The sequence below is a fragment of the Lynx canadensis genome, chromosome D3 (assembly GCF_007474595.2).
Source record: "Lynx canadensis isolate LIC74 chromosome D3, mLynCan4.pri.v2, whole genome shotgun sequence".
NCBI lineage: Eukaryota > Metazoa > Chordata > Mammalia > Carnivora > Felidae > Lynx > Lynx canadensis.
Genome location: NC_044314.2, coordinates 31718809 through 31737023, shown reverse-complemented (window position 1 = coordinate 31737023; position 18215 = coordinate 31718809). Strand labels below are relative to the sequence as shown.

Sequence of the window (18215 nt, the reverse complement as noted above, 5' to 3'; positions counted from 1 at the left end):
CATTCTTTAGGTGGTAATATTCATGTATTTGTTGTATAAAAATGTATTTGGCATGCCTACAGCATGGATCTAGGGATACAGCAGCAAACATAAAGATCTCTATTCTTAGGGAGTTTTGGAGGAGAAAGTAAATAGAATAAATAAGTGAAATATGTAGTGTGCTAGATACTGTTGTATGCTACAGAGGAAAATAAAGCAGCAAAGGAAGTAGGAAGTGCTGGGTTTGAGGAGTAAGGCAGTGAGTGTTTCACTTCTCAATAGAGTGGTCAGGAAGACCTCACTAAGAAGGTGACATTTGGACAAAGACCTGAAGCAGGTGAGGGAGCGAGCCATGTGAATATTTAGAGAAGACCATTGCAGCCAGAGGGACACCAAGTACAAAAGCCCTGAGGTGAGAGTGTATGTGTGTGTGTGTGTGTGTGCGCGCACGTGCGTACATGCGCACGAGAGATAGAGAGATGTATGTGTGAAATAGGAAGAAGCCCGGTGTATTTGGAACAAAGGGAGACTGGGGGAGAGCAGTAGGGGATGAGGATGGAGGACAGAGATAATAGGGACACAGATGGAATATATCCTCGTAAGTCATTACAAGGACTTATGACTTAAACACTGAGTTAGCGTAGAATCTGTTGGGAGTTTTGAACAGAAGAGTGACGTGACCTGACTTTGGTTTTAGCAGCAGTACTCTAGTTGTTTGTTTGTTTTATGTTTATTTATTTTTGAGAGAGATTAGAGTATGAGCAGGGGAGGGGCAGAGAGAGAGAGGGAGACACAGATCTGAAGCAGGCTCCAGGCTCTGAGCTGTCAGCACAGAGCCCGATGTGGGGCTTGAACCCACAAACAGTGAGATCATGACCTGAGCTGAAGTCGGATGCTTAACCAACTGAGCCACCCAGGTGCCTCTAGTTGTTTATTTATGTTAAAGTTTATTTATTTTGAGAGAGAGAGAGAGAGAGAGAGAGAGAGAGCAAGCACGTGCATGTGTGTGTGATTGGGGTGGGGCAGAGAGAAAGGGAGAGAGAGAGAGAGAGAGAGAGAGAGAATCCCAAGCAGGCTCTGTGCTATCAGCGCAGAGCCCAACCTGGGGCTTGATCTTGTAAACTGTGAGAAGTTGAGCCGAAGTCAAGTGTTGGACACTGAACCGACTGAGCCACCCAGGCGCCCCTCCTTTATGATGCATTGCACATAATTTTATGGTGCTTTGCAAACATTTTAAAGTTAGTAGAATTAGTTTTTATGTCTTTACCCTGTATATTATAAACTACCTTTACATTTTAGCTCAATTCTTTCTGATTTGTTCTCTTAGAACGAGAGACTACAGGCATTGCTTGGAGACAATGAAAAGATGAATTTGTCAGATGTGGAACTTATCCCATTGCCTTTAGAACCCCAGGTGAAAATTAGAGGAATAATCCCAGAAACAGCTACACTATTTAAGGTAATTGTGATGAATATCTAATGTATATCATTGGAACCTAATTCTGTAAAGCAAAAACACTCCCTTCAACAATGATTGCGTTGCAGACAATATCTATAATTTTGTTTGATTTAGTACATGCTAGATAAAAAATTGTCTTTTGTTTATTCAATGTGTCTTGATTTAAAGATCTTGTATTATCAGTAGGCATTTTTATGTGAAATGTGTAAAATACACTTTTTTTTTAAACTCTGGATTTTTTAATCTTTAATTTTTGAACTTTTTATTAATTAGAACCACACCTACTTTTTCCATGTAAGCTTTAAAAAAAAAATAATTGCAAAACTTATATTACTCATTCAGTTCATAAATCCATGTGGTAACAGTCTCAGTTAACCTTTTTTAACATTTCTTGATCTGATATCTGTTCTTGTGACTTAAATTTCTTCTTGTATCTTCAACTAGTAATTCTCATTAGTCCTTTATAGCATGTCACGCTTCTTTTGGCTGGCCACGACTTGGATAGTTAGAAAGAGCTGGTAGCAGCCACTTTTTCCGCTTAGTCCCAAGGAGTGAGCAGCATTAGCTGTGAAGCATCATTATCTGTTGGGCATCATAAAGAATGGTCTCCGGGATACCTGGTGGTTAAGTTTTGTGATTCTAGGGGTACAAGGCATAAGTTGCACTCAGATATTACTTTGTATCCAGAAAAGAAAGGGCTCATAGGACAATGACTTATGAATATAAAAAGGGGTGTGATTATAGTAAGAAGTAGTTTGGAATTTTTTCAAGGGTGTGTTTAAAGGCAGCCTATGGCTGCACATCTCATTCAACTGAAAGGCTGAGTTTTATAAAGCAGCACTGAACCTTATTGCATGGTATGGACTCTGATAGTTTCTATTCTTTTAAGAATTATTCTGTTCCATTAAGTTTTAAATTTAACTTGCAACTTGTTTAATTGGTTTTAAATCTCATTAATGGATTATTACCTGCAATTTGAAAAATACTGGTACAGGAGATAAAATGCAAATATTTCTCAGCTTGTGCTTACAACCCACTGGAAGCTGAAATGTAAAGAGTTGCACACAGACATTAACAACCAGTATACCTGTATACAACTGGTGTTCCTTTGGACTTGAACTCTCAAACAAGATCAGCTTCTAATATTCACATTCCCTGAGGACTAATTGAGAGCAGTAAATCAAAAAGGTAGTTTTACCAATTTTTTGAAACAGGATGAGTTGAAAGCAGGAGTTGAGTATAAGAATATACCTGCCACTATTGTTAGGTAGATTCTGGACCCATTTTCTCCTGAAGTATGCAGATAATTATGTCTTACATGCACAAAATGGGTAGCCAATAAAATACCATGAAATGTATTTTTGATCCTGATACTCAGTTTTTTTTTTTTTTTTCTTCCAACCCTAAAGTATGTGAGCATTCTTGAAAATTCTGGGTTGGAGTTTAGGGTTAATGGTTTTAGGGTATTTACTACACAACTCTATCATAGTAATTCTTTTTTTTTTTTTTTTTTTTGTTTTTAAGAGATCGAGCTCATGCACAAGAGCAGGAGTCGGGGAGGGGCAGAGGGAGAGGGAGAGAGAGAATCTTAAGTAGGCTCCATGCCCAGTGAGGAGCTCCATCTCAGGACCTTGAGATCATGATCTGAGCCCAAATCAAGAGTCAGAAACTTAACTGACTAAGCCTCTCAGGTGCTTTTCTACTATAGTATTTTTAAAAAAGTTTATTTATTTACTCTGAGAGAAAGAGAGTAGCAGGAGTGGGAGAGGGACACACACACACACACACACACACACAGAGAGAGAGAGAGAGAGAGAGAGAGAGAGAGAGAGAGAGAGAGAGAGAGAATCCCAAGCAGGTACCCTGTCAATGAAGAGCCCACTGTGGGGTTCAATCCTACCAACCTCGAGATCATGACCTGAGCTGAAATCAACAGTGGGATGCTTAACTGACTGAGCCACCCAGGCACCCCAGTCATAGTAACTCTTAATCATTTTTTGGGTCACAAAAGCCTTTGAGGTAATTTATAAAATGTATTTTTGCTTGAGGTGATAAAAGGATACTCCAAATTTAAGATAATTTAAAATTCAGAGTTTTAATACACAAGAGGTTGTAAGTTCTAAACATATATTCACTGAAGCATTTTTGATGCCTTTTACCCCTTCATTTTATGGGGAACTTTTCAAGCATGCAGCAGTGTTTAAAGAATTACACAGTAAACAACTCTATATACCTTCTGTTTGACTTTTGTTAACATTTTATGTATTTGTATTTGCTCTGTCCCAAATTTGTCTGTTTATCCCTCTGTCTGATACTTCTTTCTGTTATTTCTCATCACCTGTGTAAATTAAGGTTGTAATGGCTTTCTTTGTCAGACACATTTCTTTAGACTATCATACATTTTTTCCAATTTCAATATTAAAGGATTTTTTTCCCCTCAGTGATCTAAACTAATAGGGCATCTTTTTCTGAACAGTTTTCTGACCTTTTATCTCCAAGTAGGTATCTCAGTGTGTTACTACTCCACATGAGGTGGTTTCTAAAGTGAGTTTAATTCCATTAATTATTGATTTAGACACATTTATAAGCTACATTGGAGATTTCAGCTAGTTAAGGGAAAGATTCAGGGCAAAAATATAATTATTCCAGAATAAAATATATAGGTATTTGAGACCTCCCCTCATTTTATAAAAGAGGAGTTTGAGTCTCAAAGCTGCATGACTAATCGTATGCCTGCTATTAGTAACCATGGCTCATGACTTTCTACCTGGTGCATTTTTTTTTTTTTAATGTTTGTTTATTTTGTGAGAAGAGGAGAGTGTGTGTGCATAAGTGAGGGACAGAGAGAGAGGGAGAGAGTTCCAAGCAGGCTTTATGGTGTCAGCGGGGCTCAGTGTCACAAACCGAGAAATCATGACCTGAGCCGAAATCAGGAGTCGGATGCTTAACTGAACTGAGCCACCCAGGCACCACTCTATCTGGTGCACTTTTATGCTGTAGTTTTATCTCATTTATTTCATTTATGTCTGTAATACTAAAATGATGATGGCAAACATAGATAGAACATCTGCTTTGTATCAGGCGTGGTGCCAGACTCTTGTTCCTCTATGGTTTCTAATCACCTTAGCAGCTGTGCAGAGGAAGTGTTACCTTCATTTTACACATGAGGAAACAGGGTAAAGAATATGTGCAAGATCCAACATCTAGTACCTGGTGGAGCCTGGATTCCCATCTGTGACTGACTCCAGAGCTTTTGCTCTATATGCTATGTAATCTTCTGAGTATTAGCTAGTTCGTAGTTTTCTTCAAGGATTCCTATTGTGTCTTGTTGTCAGCCCATTTTGTTTCTTTAGGTTCTGCTTACCTATTTACCTTATGTGTCAGCATTTCCTATGTGCGTGGTAGATCTTTGTGCATTAATTTACATCCATATTTGAAAACAATATTTTTATTTTCAGAGTGCTCTTATGCCTGCACAGTTATTTTTTAAGACAGAAGATGGGGGCAAATACCCAGTTATATTTAAGCATGGGGATGATTTACGCCAAGATCAACTTATTCTTCAAATCATTTCACTCATGGACAAGGTAACTATAACTTTATATTGGCAGGGACCATTTTTTAATTTTGGTTTAGTATATATGCAGTGAATGGACACTGAATTTTTTTTAACATTCAGGTGCAATCATAGGAAGCTCAGCAATCTCCAGTTGACCTTAAACAACTTTAGTTGTTTTTATGCACTGCAGAGTGACTCTTGGGTTGGGTATAAAATGAAATTGCAACTGTTCCTTTTTTTTTTAAATTCTTTTTAATGTTTATTTATTTTTGAGAGGGAGATAGAGTGTGAGTGGGGAAGGGGCAGAGGGAGGGAGACACAGAATCCAAAGCAGGCTCCAGGCTCTGAGCTGTCAGCACAGAGCCCGACGTGGGGCTTGAACTCACAAACCAGGATATCATGACCTGAGCCGAAGTCGGTTGTGCAACTGACTGAGCCACGCAGGTGCCCCTGCAATTGTTCGTTTTTATTAAAACTCTTTTCTCAGTTAAGTTCTCTTGATGTAGAGTTTAGTAACTCCCTTCCTCTTAGTCAACTAGATCTTTTTCTTCTTTAAATTGCATTTCTGCCTCTGGCTTTTAAAGGAACGTATTTGTCCTCATTTCCTTTTTTTCTGAGTTCTAAAATACTTTGTGACTAGAAAGAGCTGCATAAATGAGTTGGAAGACCCCCAGTGTTGATTGAAAACTATTGACAGTGATTTAGAATAAGTTTAAAAAAATTGACATTCCATCAAGTAAGTGCTTAATAAATTTATTTTTGATGATCAAAGTACAATTAATAATCTCTTATAATAAGCTATTATAATACTTACCTGCAAGACTGCTTCAGAACAATCTTTATACTTGTTTGGTTAATGTATTTTATCATTTGATCAAAAGCTGCTACGGAAAGAAAATCTGGATTTGAAGTTGACACCCTACAAGGTATTAGCCACAAGTACAAAACATGGTAAGTTTATTTTACACCATGGTTGTTTATTTGAGTGTCTAATAAGTATACTTTTCCTCTTTTAATTGAAAGTTAAGAATGCTAGAGATTGAATTCATTTGTAGCACTGAAGGCTGACTGGGCCTCTTTCCCTTTCTCCCTGGCTCCCTCTTGAAATCAGCATATTTGTAAGACAAATTAATACCTTTACACTGTATTTCTTTGCTTCAAAACTGGTTATAATTTACAGTAGTTTTTTTCATACTAATCTGTGTCCAGAATCATCATTTGAGAGTTACTGTGACCCAGAGTGACTTTGTATTGTGCTCTTAAAAAAAGCCACTCAGCAATGATGCTGCCTCTGAACTAGTTTTTTTTTTTTTTTTTTTTTTTTTTAAATATAGAATGATAGCATCTAAGTCTTTCTGAGATTGAATAACCTCTGGAAATTTGATAGACAGTTCCCTAGGAATGCTTGCCTACAGCCTATTGTCAATTCCATAGTCTTGATACTCTCAGAGCTTCTCACCCTTCGATACCTCGGAAAAACAAAAGTATCCATTTTAGGTTTCTTGGCCTTCTGCTGGCCACCCTCAAATCTTTTTGGTGGTGGTTTAATTCCTCTTCTCGCTTTCAGAATGATCTTGTTTAAAGTGCACATATGATCTTTGACTATCCTGCATAAAATGATTTACTCACTTCCATTCGCTCTTTGGACAAAGTCAAAAACCTTAGCTTGTTTTACAAGTTCTAGCATCCTGTGACACACTCCTGTACCTGTCTCTCAAGCCTCTCTTTTTCCAGTCTCCCCCTTGCTTCCCAGGCATTAGCCACATGGGCCACCTTCCATTTTCTCGAATGCACCATGCTCTTTTCAGCCTTAAGGCCTTCATTTATGTTATGATCATTATCTTTAGCATCCTTTCCTCACAGCTTTACCTATTAACTTTCACTGTCCTTCAAAGCATGGCTCAAATATCAGATGCCCTCTGATCTCTATGGTAATTTAGGTCTCCCTACACTATTCTCTTTCACAGTACCTTTTTATTCATAATATTTATCCCAGTAAAAATTGCAGGCTTCTTCAGTGTATAAAGGCAGGGTCAAAGCTCTGTTTTTTATTGGCAAACTTATTATTGCATGGGAGAAAATCAGTAAATATCTTTTAAGTGAACTGATACACACTATTCCCTGTTTGTGATACAGGAATGAATGAGACATTTCTTACTTTAAAGGAGTATACGCTAGTTTCCTTCATTCAACTTTGATTTTTCATAATGTCCTCTTCCGTTTTGGTAGTTTAAGGGATTTATACTTCTGTCATTTCCAGGAAATGACAGAACATGGAGTATTAGATAAAAAAGGCAATGAACATAATGCAGTTTTAGGCTTAGTTGATTGATATTATATAATTTCAGAGTTCTTAAAGTGATTTTAAATTTGGAATATTTTTAATTGGCATATGTTATAAAAGTACAGAAAGAAGAAATTTTTGTGCATATTTAAGAAGCTTAGCTATTACTTTTTGTGTGTGTATACAGTAATAGAAATTGCCCTGGAGAAACATACAGATTAAGTCAGTTTAATTGAAAGAAGAGTTTACTTCTAGTTCCTATGACTCAAATGCCAGTCTAAACTTAATATATTGTTTACAGACTCTTTAAGTCATTTGAGTATGCAGTGTATGCATTTGAAAATGAAGGTTATTCTTAGTAGAACCCTTATTATTTTTATTGCTTAACCAGTGTTGCGCTTAATGCAGTGCATGTATTTCTGTGTAGGCTTCATGCAGTTTATCCAGTCAGTTCCTGTTGCAGAAGTTCTTGATACAGAAGGAAGCATTCAGGTACAGAACCAATTTTAAATGAGTTATGTAATTCATGAATATAATATCGTTTTAAAAAGTTCAATCTTCATAAAAAGTGTGTAGAGTTAAAAGTGCATGTTTCATTTTATCACTGTTCTTTCCTTGAGTTGTTTTCCTTTTCTCAGAAGTGAATAATACTAAAAGTTGCAAATTCTTCCATGTTAGTATGTACAGATGCTTAGTTCCTTAAACGGTGCCTGGCACATAATAGGGGAGCGGGAATAAATTTTAAAAGTTTGTTAGTTTATAGTTATCTTATATTCCAAATTATGGAAATTCTACAGTGTGTTTAACTACAAATTAACATTTGGCTATTTCCAAATATATTTCCAAAGAACTTTATGGTTCTTCAGAACAGTACTACATGCTCTTGCTCACACATGTTTTGCTCATTTGTTTTTAAGACCCCTCTTTTCCCCAACCTTGTTGCTGTCCTTTAATATAGGAATAGGTGAGCAGTTCCTAGGATTATGCCATGTGTGTCTTTGAAAATTTTTATACTTTAAAGACATTGATCAATTCTTATCACATCTTAATGGTTAATTTGTGTTATTTAAAAAAATTTTTTTAGTGTTTTATTTATTTTTGAAAGAGAGAGAGACAGAATACGAGCTGGGGAGGGGCAGAAGGAGAGGGAGACACAGAATCTGAAGCAGGTTCCAGGCTCCAAGCTGTCAGCACAGAGCCCGACGTGGGGCCCGAATCACAAACTGCCAGATCATGACCTGAGCCAAAGTCGGATGCTTAACCGACTGAGCCACCCAGGCACCCCAATTTAAATATGACTTTCTTTTTCCCTGTGTAAGAAGAATGTATGTAATTTACACAAAAAAACCTGATATGCCTGAAATGAAAGCTAATACAGGACGGACTTGACAGGGGATATTTGTTACAATGTGTTTTTGTCTTTCCCAGTTTAGCATGTAATTCAGTATGGAGTTTAGATTTGCAGAAGAGCATTATTCTCATTTCTTGGCAAAGCAAGTGGTTATATTGTTCTTTGGTTTAAGGAATAATCACTTGTTGTAGTTAAACATTCATGCTCACTAGAGTCTTTTGGGTTTTCTATGTATGTAACACGTCATCTGCAAATAGTGGAAGTTTTACTTCTGCCTTACAAATTTGGATGCCTTTTATTTCTTTTTGTTGTCTAATTGCTGTGGCTAGGACTTCCAGTGCTATGTTATATAAAAGTGGTGAGCGTGGACATCCTTGTCTTGTTCCAGACTTTAGGAGAAAAGTTCTCAGTTTTTCCTCCTTGAGTATGATGTTAACTGTGGGATTTTTATATAAGGACTTTATTATGTTGAGGTATGTTCTTTCTAAACCTACATTGTTGGGGTGTTTTTTTCTTTTTATCATGAATGGATGTTGTACTTTGTCAGATGCTTTTTGCATCTATAAAAATGATGCAAAGATAATTTTAAGAATAAAAATTATTCTTTCTCTTATTAATGTGACATACCACATTGATTGATTTGTGAATATTGAACCACACTTGCATTCCGGGAATAAATCCCACTTGATTGTGGTGAATGACTTTTTTTTTTTTTTTTAATGTATTCTTGGATTCTGTTGGCTAATTTTTTTAAATTAAAAAAAATTATTTTTAATGTTTATTTTTGAGAGAGAGCGAGATTGACAGAGCATGAATGGGGGAGGGACAGAGAGAGAGGAGACACAGAATCTGAAGCAGGCTCCAGGCTCTGAGCTCTCAGCACAGAGTCTGACACAGGGCTCAAACCCACAAACCATGAAATCATGGATTCATGAGCTGAAATTGGATGCTTAACCAACTGAGCCATCCAGGCACCCCTTGGTTTGCCAATTTTTTTTTTTTAAGATTTTGCATCCATGTTCTTCAGAGATATTGGACTACTAGAACTGATGAATGAATTCAGTAAAGTCGCAGACTACAAAATCAAGGTATAGAAGTCTATTGCATTTCTATACGTTAATAATGAAGCAACAAAAAGAGATGAAAATAATCCCATTTATAATTGCACCAAAAATAATAAAATACATAGGAATAAACTTAACCAAAGAGGTGAAACACCTGTACTCTGAAAACTACAAAACACTGATAAAAGAAATTGAAGATGACACAAAGAAATGGAAAGACACTTCATACTCATGGATTGAAAGAACAAATATTGTTAAAATGTCTATGCTAGTCGGGGCGCCTGGGTGGCTCAGTTGCTTAAGCATCCAATGTCAGCTCAGTTCATGATCTTGCAGTTTGTGAGTTCGAGCTCTGCGTTGGGCTCTGTGCTGACAGCTCAGAGCCTGGAGCCTGCTTGGGATTCTGTGTCTCCCTCTCTCTGCCCCTCCCCTGCTCGCACTCTGTCTCTCTTTCTCTCAAAAATGAATGAACATTAAAAAAAATGTCTATACTACTCAAAGCATTCTACATATTTAATGCAATCCCTATCAAAATGCCAACAGCTTTGGGGCATCTGGGTGGCTCTGTCAGTTAAGCGTCATCCAACTTTCGGTTTTGGCTTAGGTCATGATCTCACAGTTTTGTGAGTTTGAGCCCTGCGTCAGGCTCTGTACTAACAGTGCAGTACCTCCTGGGATTCTGTCTCCCTGTGCTTCTCTCTCTATCCCTTCCCCACTCATGATGTCTCTGTTTCTCTCAAAATAAACTAAAAAAAAAAAAAGAAAATCCCTTAAAAAACTACCAACAACATTTTTCATAGAACTAGAACAAACAGTCCTAAAATTTGTATGGATCCACAGAAGACCCCATAAATAGTCAAAGCAATCTTGAAAAGCAAAATTGGAGTTATCACAATTCCAGACTTCAGATTATATTACAAAGCTGTAGTAATCAAAACAATATGGTACTGGAACAAAATTAAGACATACACATCATTAAAACAGAATAGAAAGCCCAGAAATAATCCACACTTACATGATCAGTTAATCGTTGACAAAGGAGACAAGAATATGCAATGTGAAAAAGTATCATCAGCAAATGATATTGGGAAAACTGGATAGCTACATGCAAAAGAATGAAACTGGACTACTTTCTTAAATCTGAAAATGGATTAAGGGCCTAAGTGTGAGACCTGGAACCGTAAAAATCCTACAAGAGAGCATAGGCATTAATTTTACTAACATCAGCTGGTAACAACATCCTTCTAGATGTTGTATGTAGATGATGTCCAAGGGAAACAAAAGCAAAAATAAACTGTTGGCACTACATAAAAATAAAAAAGCTCTGTAAAACAAAGGAAATGACCAATAAAACTAAAAGACAGTCTGCTGAATGGGAGAAAATATTTGCAAATCACATATCTGATGAAGGGTTAGTATCCAAAATATATAAAGAACTTACACAACTCAATACCCAATAGACAAATAATTGAATTTAAAAATGGGCATAAGACATTTCTCCAAAGAGGACGTCCAGATGGCTAACAGACACATGAAAAGATGCCCAACATCACTCATCATCAGGGAAATGCAAATCATAACCACAGTGAGATATTACCTCATTTCTGTCAGAATGGCTAAACTCAAAAACTCAAGAAACAACAATTGTTGGTGAGGATGTGGAGAAAACGGAATCCTCATGCACTGTTGGTGAAAATACAAACCAGTGCAGCCATTGAGGAAGACGGTATGCAGGTTCCTCAAAAAATTAAAAATAGAACTATCCTATGGTCCAGTAATTGACACTGATGGGTATTTACCCAAAGAATATGAAAACACGAATTTGAAGGGATATATGCATCTTTGTGTTTATTGCAGCATTATTTATAATAGCTAAACTATGGAAGCAGCCCAAGTGTCCATCAATAGATGAATAGATACTAGGGCGCCTGGGTGGCTCAATCAGTTAAGCATCCTACTCTTGATTTAGGCTCAGATCATGATCTCACGGTTTGTGAATTTGAACCCCGAGTTGGACTCTGAGCTGACAGATCAGAGCCTGCTTGGAATTTTCTCTCTCCATTTCTCTCTGCCTCTCCCATGCTCATGCTCATTGTCTCTCAAATTAAATAAACTAAAAAAAAAAAAAAAATCGATGATACATGCTTGCACACACACACACACAGGAATATTACTCAGCAATTAAAAAAGAATAAAATCTTGCCATTTGCAACAGCATGGCAGGATCTAGAGGGTATAATGATAAGTGAAATAAGCTAGTCAGAGAAAGACAAATACCATATGATTTCACTCCTATGCAGAATTTAAGAAACAAAACAAATGAACAAAGGAAATAAAGAGAGACAGATCAAAAAACAGACTTTTAACTGTAGAGAACAAACAGAACATTAGCAGCAGGGGGGTGAATGGGGGAATGGGAAAAAAAAGAAAAGCAAATAGCTGGGGCTCAGAACATTAAACTGCCTAGGGTTGATGTTTTGCTATGCAGTTTTCCAGCTGTGTAACCTTGAGTCACTTCTTAACCCTTTGTGCACAGAAGAGTTAACAGAGCAGACCTGAGGCTATTACCTTTACAAAGGTCTGCTTGCTAAGTTAGCCTTTGACTGGTATCTGGGAACTTGGCTTTCAGTGTGTTATTCCTGTGTTCTCTGATAAGAGTGGTTCAGTGTGCCTAGACTGTACAAATAATTTGATTTACAGTGAACAACTTGCTTTCCTTCTTGAATTTTAACAGTTGCTAGACAGAGGGTGACTTTATGACCAGCCCCCAGTAAAAACCTTGAGTGCTGAGTCTATAATGGGCTTCCCTGGACAGAAACATTGCACCCAGATTATTGCCTTTTTTTTTTTTTTTTTTAAATTGGCATTGGAGAAAAGTAGTAAGTATGCTCAGCATATCCCCTCATAGAAGAGAGCCAGGAGGCTGACACATGGATTTCTCCAGACTTTGCCCGTGTATTTTCCCTGTCCTGATTCTACTGTGTATACTTTTGCTTTAATAAGTGTCACTTGTGGTACAACCATATGTTGAGTCTATGATTCCATCTAACAAACTTGTCGGAGTTGTTGACCTCCTAACATACCCTTTAGGTCTCAGTTTTTGCATCTGTGAAATTTGGATAATAATTTAATAGTATCTGCCTCTAGGATTAGTATCTGAAAATGAGGTGAAGTGTATGTAGAGCTTTAACATAGTTTCTAACTGAAATTATTATTTAATAAAGTTATTAGTTATTATGTTGCTGTGTGCAGTTGTGATTTGGTAAAATAAGGACAGTGCAGTTGGTATATTGATTCTTGGTTTCATGTCTGATCTGTGTAAATAGTTTTGCTGAGTCAGAGGTTATTCTCATGTTCAACTTCAGTAGACAATTAAAACGTATTTTCTAAAATAGTTGTTTTTGGGAAGTTATTCTGTTTCTCATTGCTATACATCTTTGCCTAATGTTAATATTGTCAGACTTTTAAATTTGGTATTGTAGTTTTAGTTTTCCCTAATTATCACAGGTTGAACATTAAGAAATATATGCGTAGGCTATGCATTTCTTCTGTGGAGTCCTTATTTACATCTTTTGTTCATTTTCCTCTGGGGTTGTTTGGGTCTTATTGATTTATAGGAGTTCTTTATATATTCTAGGCATAGATCCTTTGTCAAGCCCAAGGGTGTTCAGAAAAGCTGAAACATAGGGTAAACTTTTTTTTTTTTTTTAAACAGCATGTTACTTGTGTTTTCAAATAGTATATTCTGTTTTTCTTTGACATCTACATGTAAGGGAATAGTTCTAGTTGGTAATCAGAAACAAAACAAAACATTATTTTCCCCACTGTTTCCAGACTCTTTGGACACTCTAGTGCATGTATTGTGTCCCTATAATTCTTTTGTTCAGTTAGCATCTCTCTTATATTTATCTTTCCATCAATTTCCCCTGGGAATTATTGGCACTTTCTAATCATTTTTATTGAGCTTTTTTTTTTAATTATTATTATTGATGTATCATTGACATACAGTATTATATTACTTTCAGGTGTACAACACAGTGATTTTGACAATTACATACATTATGAAATGATCACCATAAATCTAGTTACCGTCTGTGACCACACATAGTTATTATAAGCAATATTATTGACTATATTCCCTGTGCTGTAGTTTATATCCCCGTGACTTATTTGGTTTATAACTGGAAGTTTGTTAATGCTAACAGTGTTTCAGTAGCTACACTTAAAAAGTAATTTCAATAACTCATGTTCACTTTAAGGAGAATGTATGATACAAAAAACCCCTCTGAATTGTTTACATTCAGAAGAAAAGTGAAAAAAAAAAGTGATAGAGTATAGAGAAATAAAAGTAAATTCATTTCATCTAATGTTTTCCCTAAGGTGTAAAAGTAGCAGCATACTTTTTTTTATCTTAACTGTCTGCAAGCACAGTAGTAAGACTGATTCTTAGAATATGCTTTTTAAAGTCCACATTTTGTAATTATTGACTAAACATGAGGCCAGGCACTTGGTCATGTTTTACAATTGCAAAATGTCTGATTTGTTAAGGATTGTATTGAGTTTGTAAACATGTAAATTATATCTTTTCAGAACTTCTTTAGAAAATATGCACCGAGTGAGAATGGACCAAATGGAATCAGTGCTGAAGTTATGGACACTTATGTTAAAAGCTGTGGTAAGTTTTTCAAGCTCTAGTTTCCACTGATGCACTGAAGTCAAGGAAATAGGCTATCCTGATGTTGCTATATTCATACACATTAGTACATTGTAGGATTTTATCTTACTCCATGTGGGCTGCTCTAACAAAATACCAGAGACTAGGTGGCTTGTAGGCTGGAAGTCCAAGATAAGGTACCTACTTGGTCAGTTGACGGCCCTTTTTGGGGAGAAGACTTTTTGTTGTATCTTCATCTGGCAGAATGGGCTAGGGAGCTGTGTGGACTCTCCTTTTAGAGAGCACTAATCTCATTCATGAGGGGTCTACCCTAATGATTTAAGCACCCCCTAATACCATTACATTGGGCTGTACGATTTCAACATGTGAATTTTGGGGGCCACAAAGACATTCAGATCATAACATTTCAATTCTCTATAAGAAGATGACTAAAAGATATACTGATAGAAGAAGTCAATTAATGTTTTGACATAATAGTAATTAACAAGGTATAAATTCTGTTTAGTCTTTGGTGAATGTATCTTTGCAATCAGTTAACTGTGTTATTATTACAAGTTATCTCTTCCTGGAAGCTGTTAATTTTCTCCAAGATTTTCCCTGTGTTTGAGTAACTACAATTAAAGAGACTGTGGGAAAAGTCTCAGCAATAATTATGCTTTAGATAAATCTCAAGAGCTATGTTAGGAGGATGCCTCTCATGATACTTTATTTTATGGTCCCTTCCTGGAAATAGGTAGGTAGTAGAATGCCAGAGGGATTAATTCATATCGTTTCGACCATTTATGCCTACCTATCCTCATGAAGTTTGTGTTCTAGAGGATTTTTTAATTTTCTTAAGCAGTTTTTTGTTTGTTTGTTTTATTTGTTTTTGCTTTTAATAGCTAGATTGTTTAAAAGAGGGTTAGTAAAGGAGTTGACACTAGAGTTAGCCCTGGATGGGATATGGTATGTAAGTTGTTCCTGTTTTAAGTTCCTATTTATACCTAAGGCAAAGTAGGTAAGGGACATTAGACACATGTAACAGTTGTATTTAAACTTTCATATCATTTAATGGCTTATAAACTGATTCTTATACATGACATTTAAAAATTTTTCACAATGTTCCTGTGAGGTAGTATTCCAGATTATTTTAGACAACATAATTTACTCCCAAATTTATACTAGATGATATGTAAATAAGTACATCTAGTTGGCTGAGAAGTATAAAGAAAATGTAATATTGCTGGGAACTTTAAAAGCACTGAAATAAAACATGTATGTGTATATTAAAATCCTTTATGGTTTTAATTGTATTTTTACTGAAGGAATATAACGTGGTACGTGTAACTGTGCTCTCCCTTAAAAATGACCATGTACAGTGTATTTAGATTTAAAGACTAAAAAAAAATTATTGAAACATTCTAGAGAAAATGTATTATTTCTTTTAGTTCCCCTTGCTCTCCCAACTCTGTATTTCTCTTTTCTTTCTCTCCTTCCCTGCTGTCCTTCTTTTCTTCTTTCCTTTTCCCCTTTCTCTTCTTTCCTATTTTTTTTTGACCTTCAACTCTTGTTTTCTGTGTTCTGAAAAAATTACGTATCATCTAAAGACTAGGCAGGACATCTAAGATCACTCACATGACAGTTCATAGTTCATACTGTCTTTTATATCAAGACTTGTCTGTCAAGTGTCCTGTACGTGGCTTCTCTGTGGCTTGGGGTTCTCAGAGCTGGGTTCCAAGAGGAAGTATTCTAAGAAACAGAAAGTAGAAATTGTTGGTTTCTGATGGCTTGGACTGGGAAGCTGGTCATTTGTCATTCTGTCATAATCTCTTGGTCAAAGCAGTCACAGAGCTTGCCCGGACCCAAAGGGAGTGGTTATAGTTCCCACCTTGAGTGAAAAGCACGTTAAAGAATGTGTGGCTATTCTTTAGTCCACCACGCCTAATTACTGAAAACTCTTTAACATCATGAATCTATTTAATAAATGAATGCTAACTTTTTCTGCTTGAAATATATACACACACATACTATCTATAAATATTGACTAAAATTTTGAAAGCCCTGCTCACTCTTAGTAAAATTACTGGAACAGTATATTATGGTTGCATGTCGTAATTGTTGTACCTTTTATGTAATGTTCTATTTTTTTCCAAGACCTAATGAAAATATGACTGGGTTTTTCATAAAAAAAAATAGCCATTTCAAATTGAACTTCTTGGGGGCACCTGGGTGTCTCAGTCAGTTGAGCGTCTGACTCTTGATTTCAGCTCAGGTCATGATCTCACAGTCCTGAGATCAGGTTCTGTGCTGGGTGTGGAGCCTGCTTAAGATTCTCTCCTCCCTCTTTCCCTCTCCTGCATGCTCATGCTCTCTCTCTCTCTCTCTCTCTCTCTCTCTCAAAAATAAAGACATTAAGTTAATTAATTAATTGCACCTCTTGGATACTTCAGTTCAAATTGGATCTTGCTCCTTTCTTTCCCCAATATTGTACTTTTATTCCTTTCCTGATAATCGATTTGATGGCAAGCCTTCTCTTCATCTTATTTTGAATAGCCTTCTTTTTCCTTTGTATCTTGTTGTGTTACAAAATAATCATTTGTATTTTAGGGTGTTTGGTATATTGGAGATTGAAAGCCATTATTTGAGTTTTTCGTTAGAGGATTTAGTGATCAATAAGTTGCTACTTTGTACTAGAATCTGATTGTTGGACATTATCATATAGATGTATGTATAAGTTTCATTTTAGAAAGTAAAGTTTTAGATTTTTGGCAGAGTGTAAGAAGAAAGTGATAATAGTTTTGGTGACAGTTTTTTTCCAGATTATGCAAGGTATCAAGTATATTTCATGCAAGTAAATATAACATTAATTATTTTTACAAATATATTTTTGTCAAGTAAAGGGAGATACTATCATTTGGTTCCCTAATATTTCTCTGAATTTTACATCAAAGTTGTATTATAATACCAATTTAAAGATATTGTGCATTTCATATGGGCTCAAAACACTAATGGGCAGCATCCTTTGGACAAAATTCTCTTGGACAATCTACTCTTTGCCATCTCATATTGTTCTGAATCTGTTATCTGTGCTTTAAAAATTTCTGGGGATCATCTGACTCTTAATTCATGTCCTTTCCAGCATGTTCTCTCTTAAGCATTGATACTTTGAATTATTGGAACACCCTGATTTCACCACCCCCCCTCCCCCATTTATATACATATGAAAGAGAGAAGATCATATGTTATCTCACTTGACTTAAAACAAAACAAAACAAAACAAAACAAAACAAAACAGCGGTGCCTGGGTGGGTCAGTTGGTTAAGTGTCTGGCTCTTGATTTTGGCTCAGGTCACGGCCTCATAGTTTGTGGGATCGAGCTCTGTGTCTTGCTATTAGCATGGAGCCTGCTTGGGATTCTCTCTCCCCCTTTCTCTTTGCCCCTCCCCTGGTCGTGCACTCGCTCGCTCTCTCTCAAAACAAATAAACTTTAAAAGAAAAAACCAAAAACATCTATTAAAATGACCCTTAAACATATTTATGACCTTAACCCACTGAGGCAGGGTAAAGGCTCTTTCCCATACATTTCCCATTTTCATTGGAAAATAATCCAGTAATAATTACTGTAAAAGCAAATGTGATGATAGAAAGTAGTATATAAAAACATCTTGCTTTGTCAGTAGAGACAGGCAAAATTCATGGCATGTCTAGTTGTGTAAAAATTTTAGGTCAAATGTACTGTTGCTACACATGTGAATCATTACTCTGTAGAGGTAGCTAAACAATGAAACAAAGTAAATAATGATAAAACTAATTTATAATGAACCAAAAGATAAGCTGCACCATACAACAATTCAAGTATATTGAT

General features: G+C 36.2%; 1 protein-coding gene and 1 long non-coding RNA gene across 2 annotated transcripts in view; one reads left to right on the top strand and one right to left on the bottom strand.

The window, feature by feature from the left end:
- The window catches only part of PIK3C3 (phosphatidylinositol 3-kinase catalytic subunit type 3), a 148297-nt gene that overhangs the window by 84077 nt on the left and 46005 nt on the right, over positions 1 to 18215 (top strand). The window contains exons 16-20 of the mRNA XM_030335994.1: positions 1307 to 1438; positions 4897 to 5025; positions 5879 to 5948; positions 7709 to 7773; positions 14287 to 14371. Coding sequence (XP_030191854.1) covers positions 1307 to 1438; positions 4897 to 5025; positions 5879 to 5948; positions 7709 to 7773; positions 14287 to 14371 — 481 coding nt within the window. The remainder of the gene's footprint in view (positions 1 to 1306; positions 1439 to 4896; positions 5026 to 5878; positions 5949 to 7708; positions 7774 to 14286; positions 14372 to 18215) is intronic.
- LOC115528141 lies at positions 3253 to 5387 on the bottom strand. The gene is made up of 3 exons (XR_003973158.1): positions 5367 to 5387; positions 3754 to 3755; positions 3253 to 3319 (listed from the first exon to the last, which is right to left on the bottom strand). It is a non-coding gene; the product is annotated as an uncharacterized LOC115528141 (long non-coding RNA).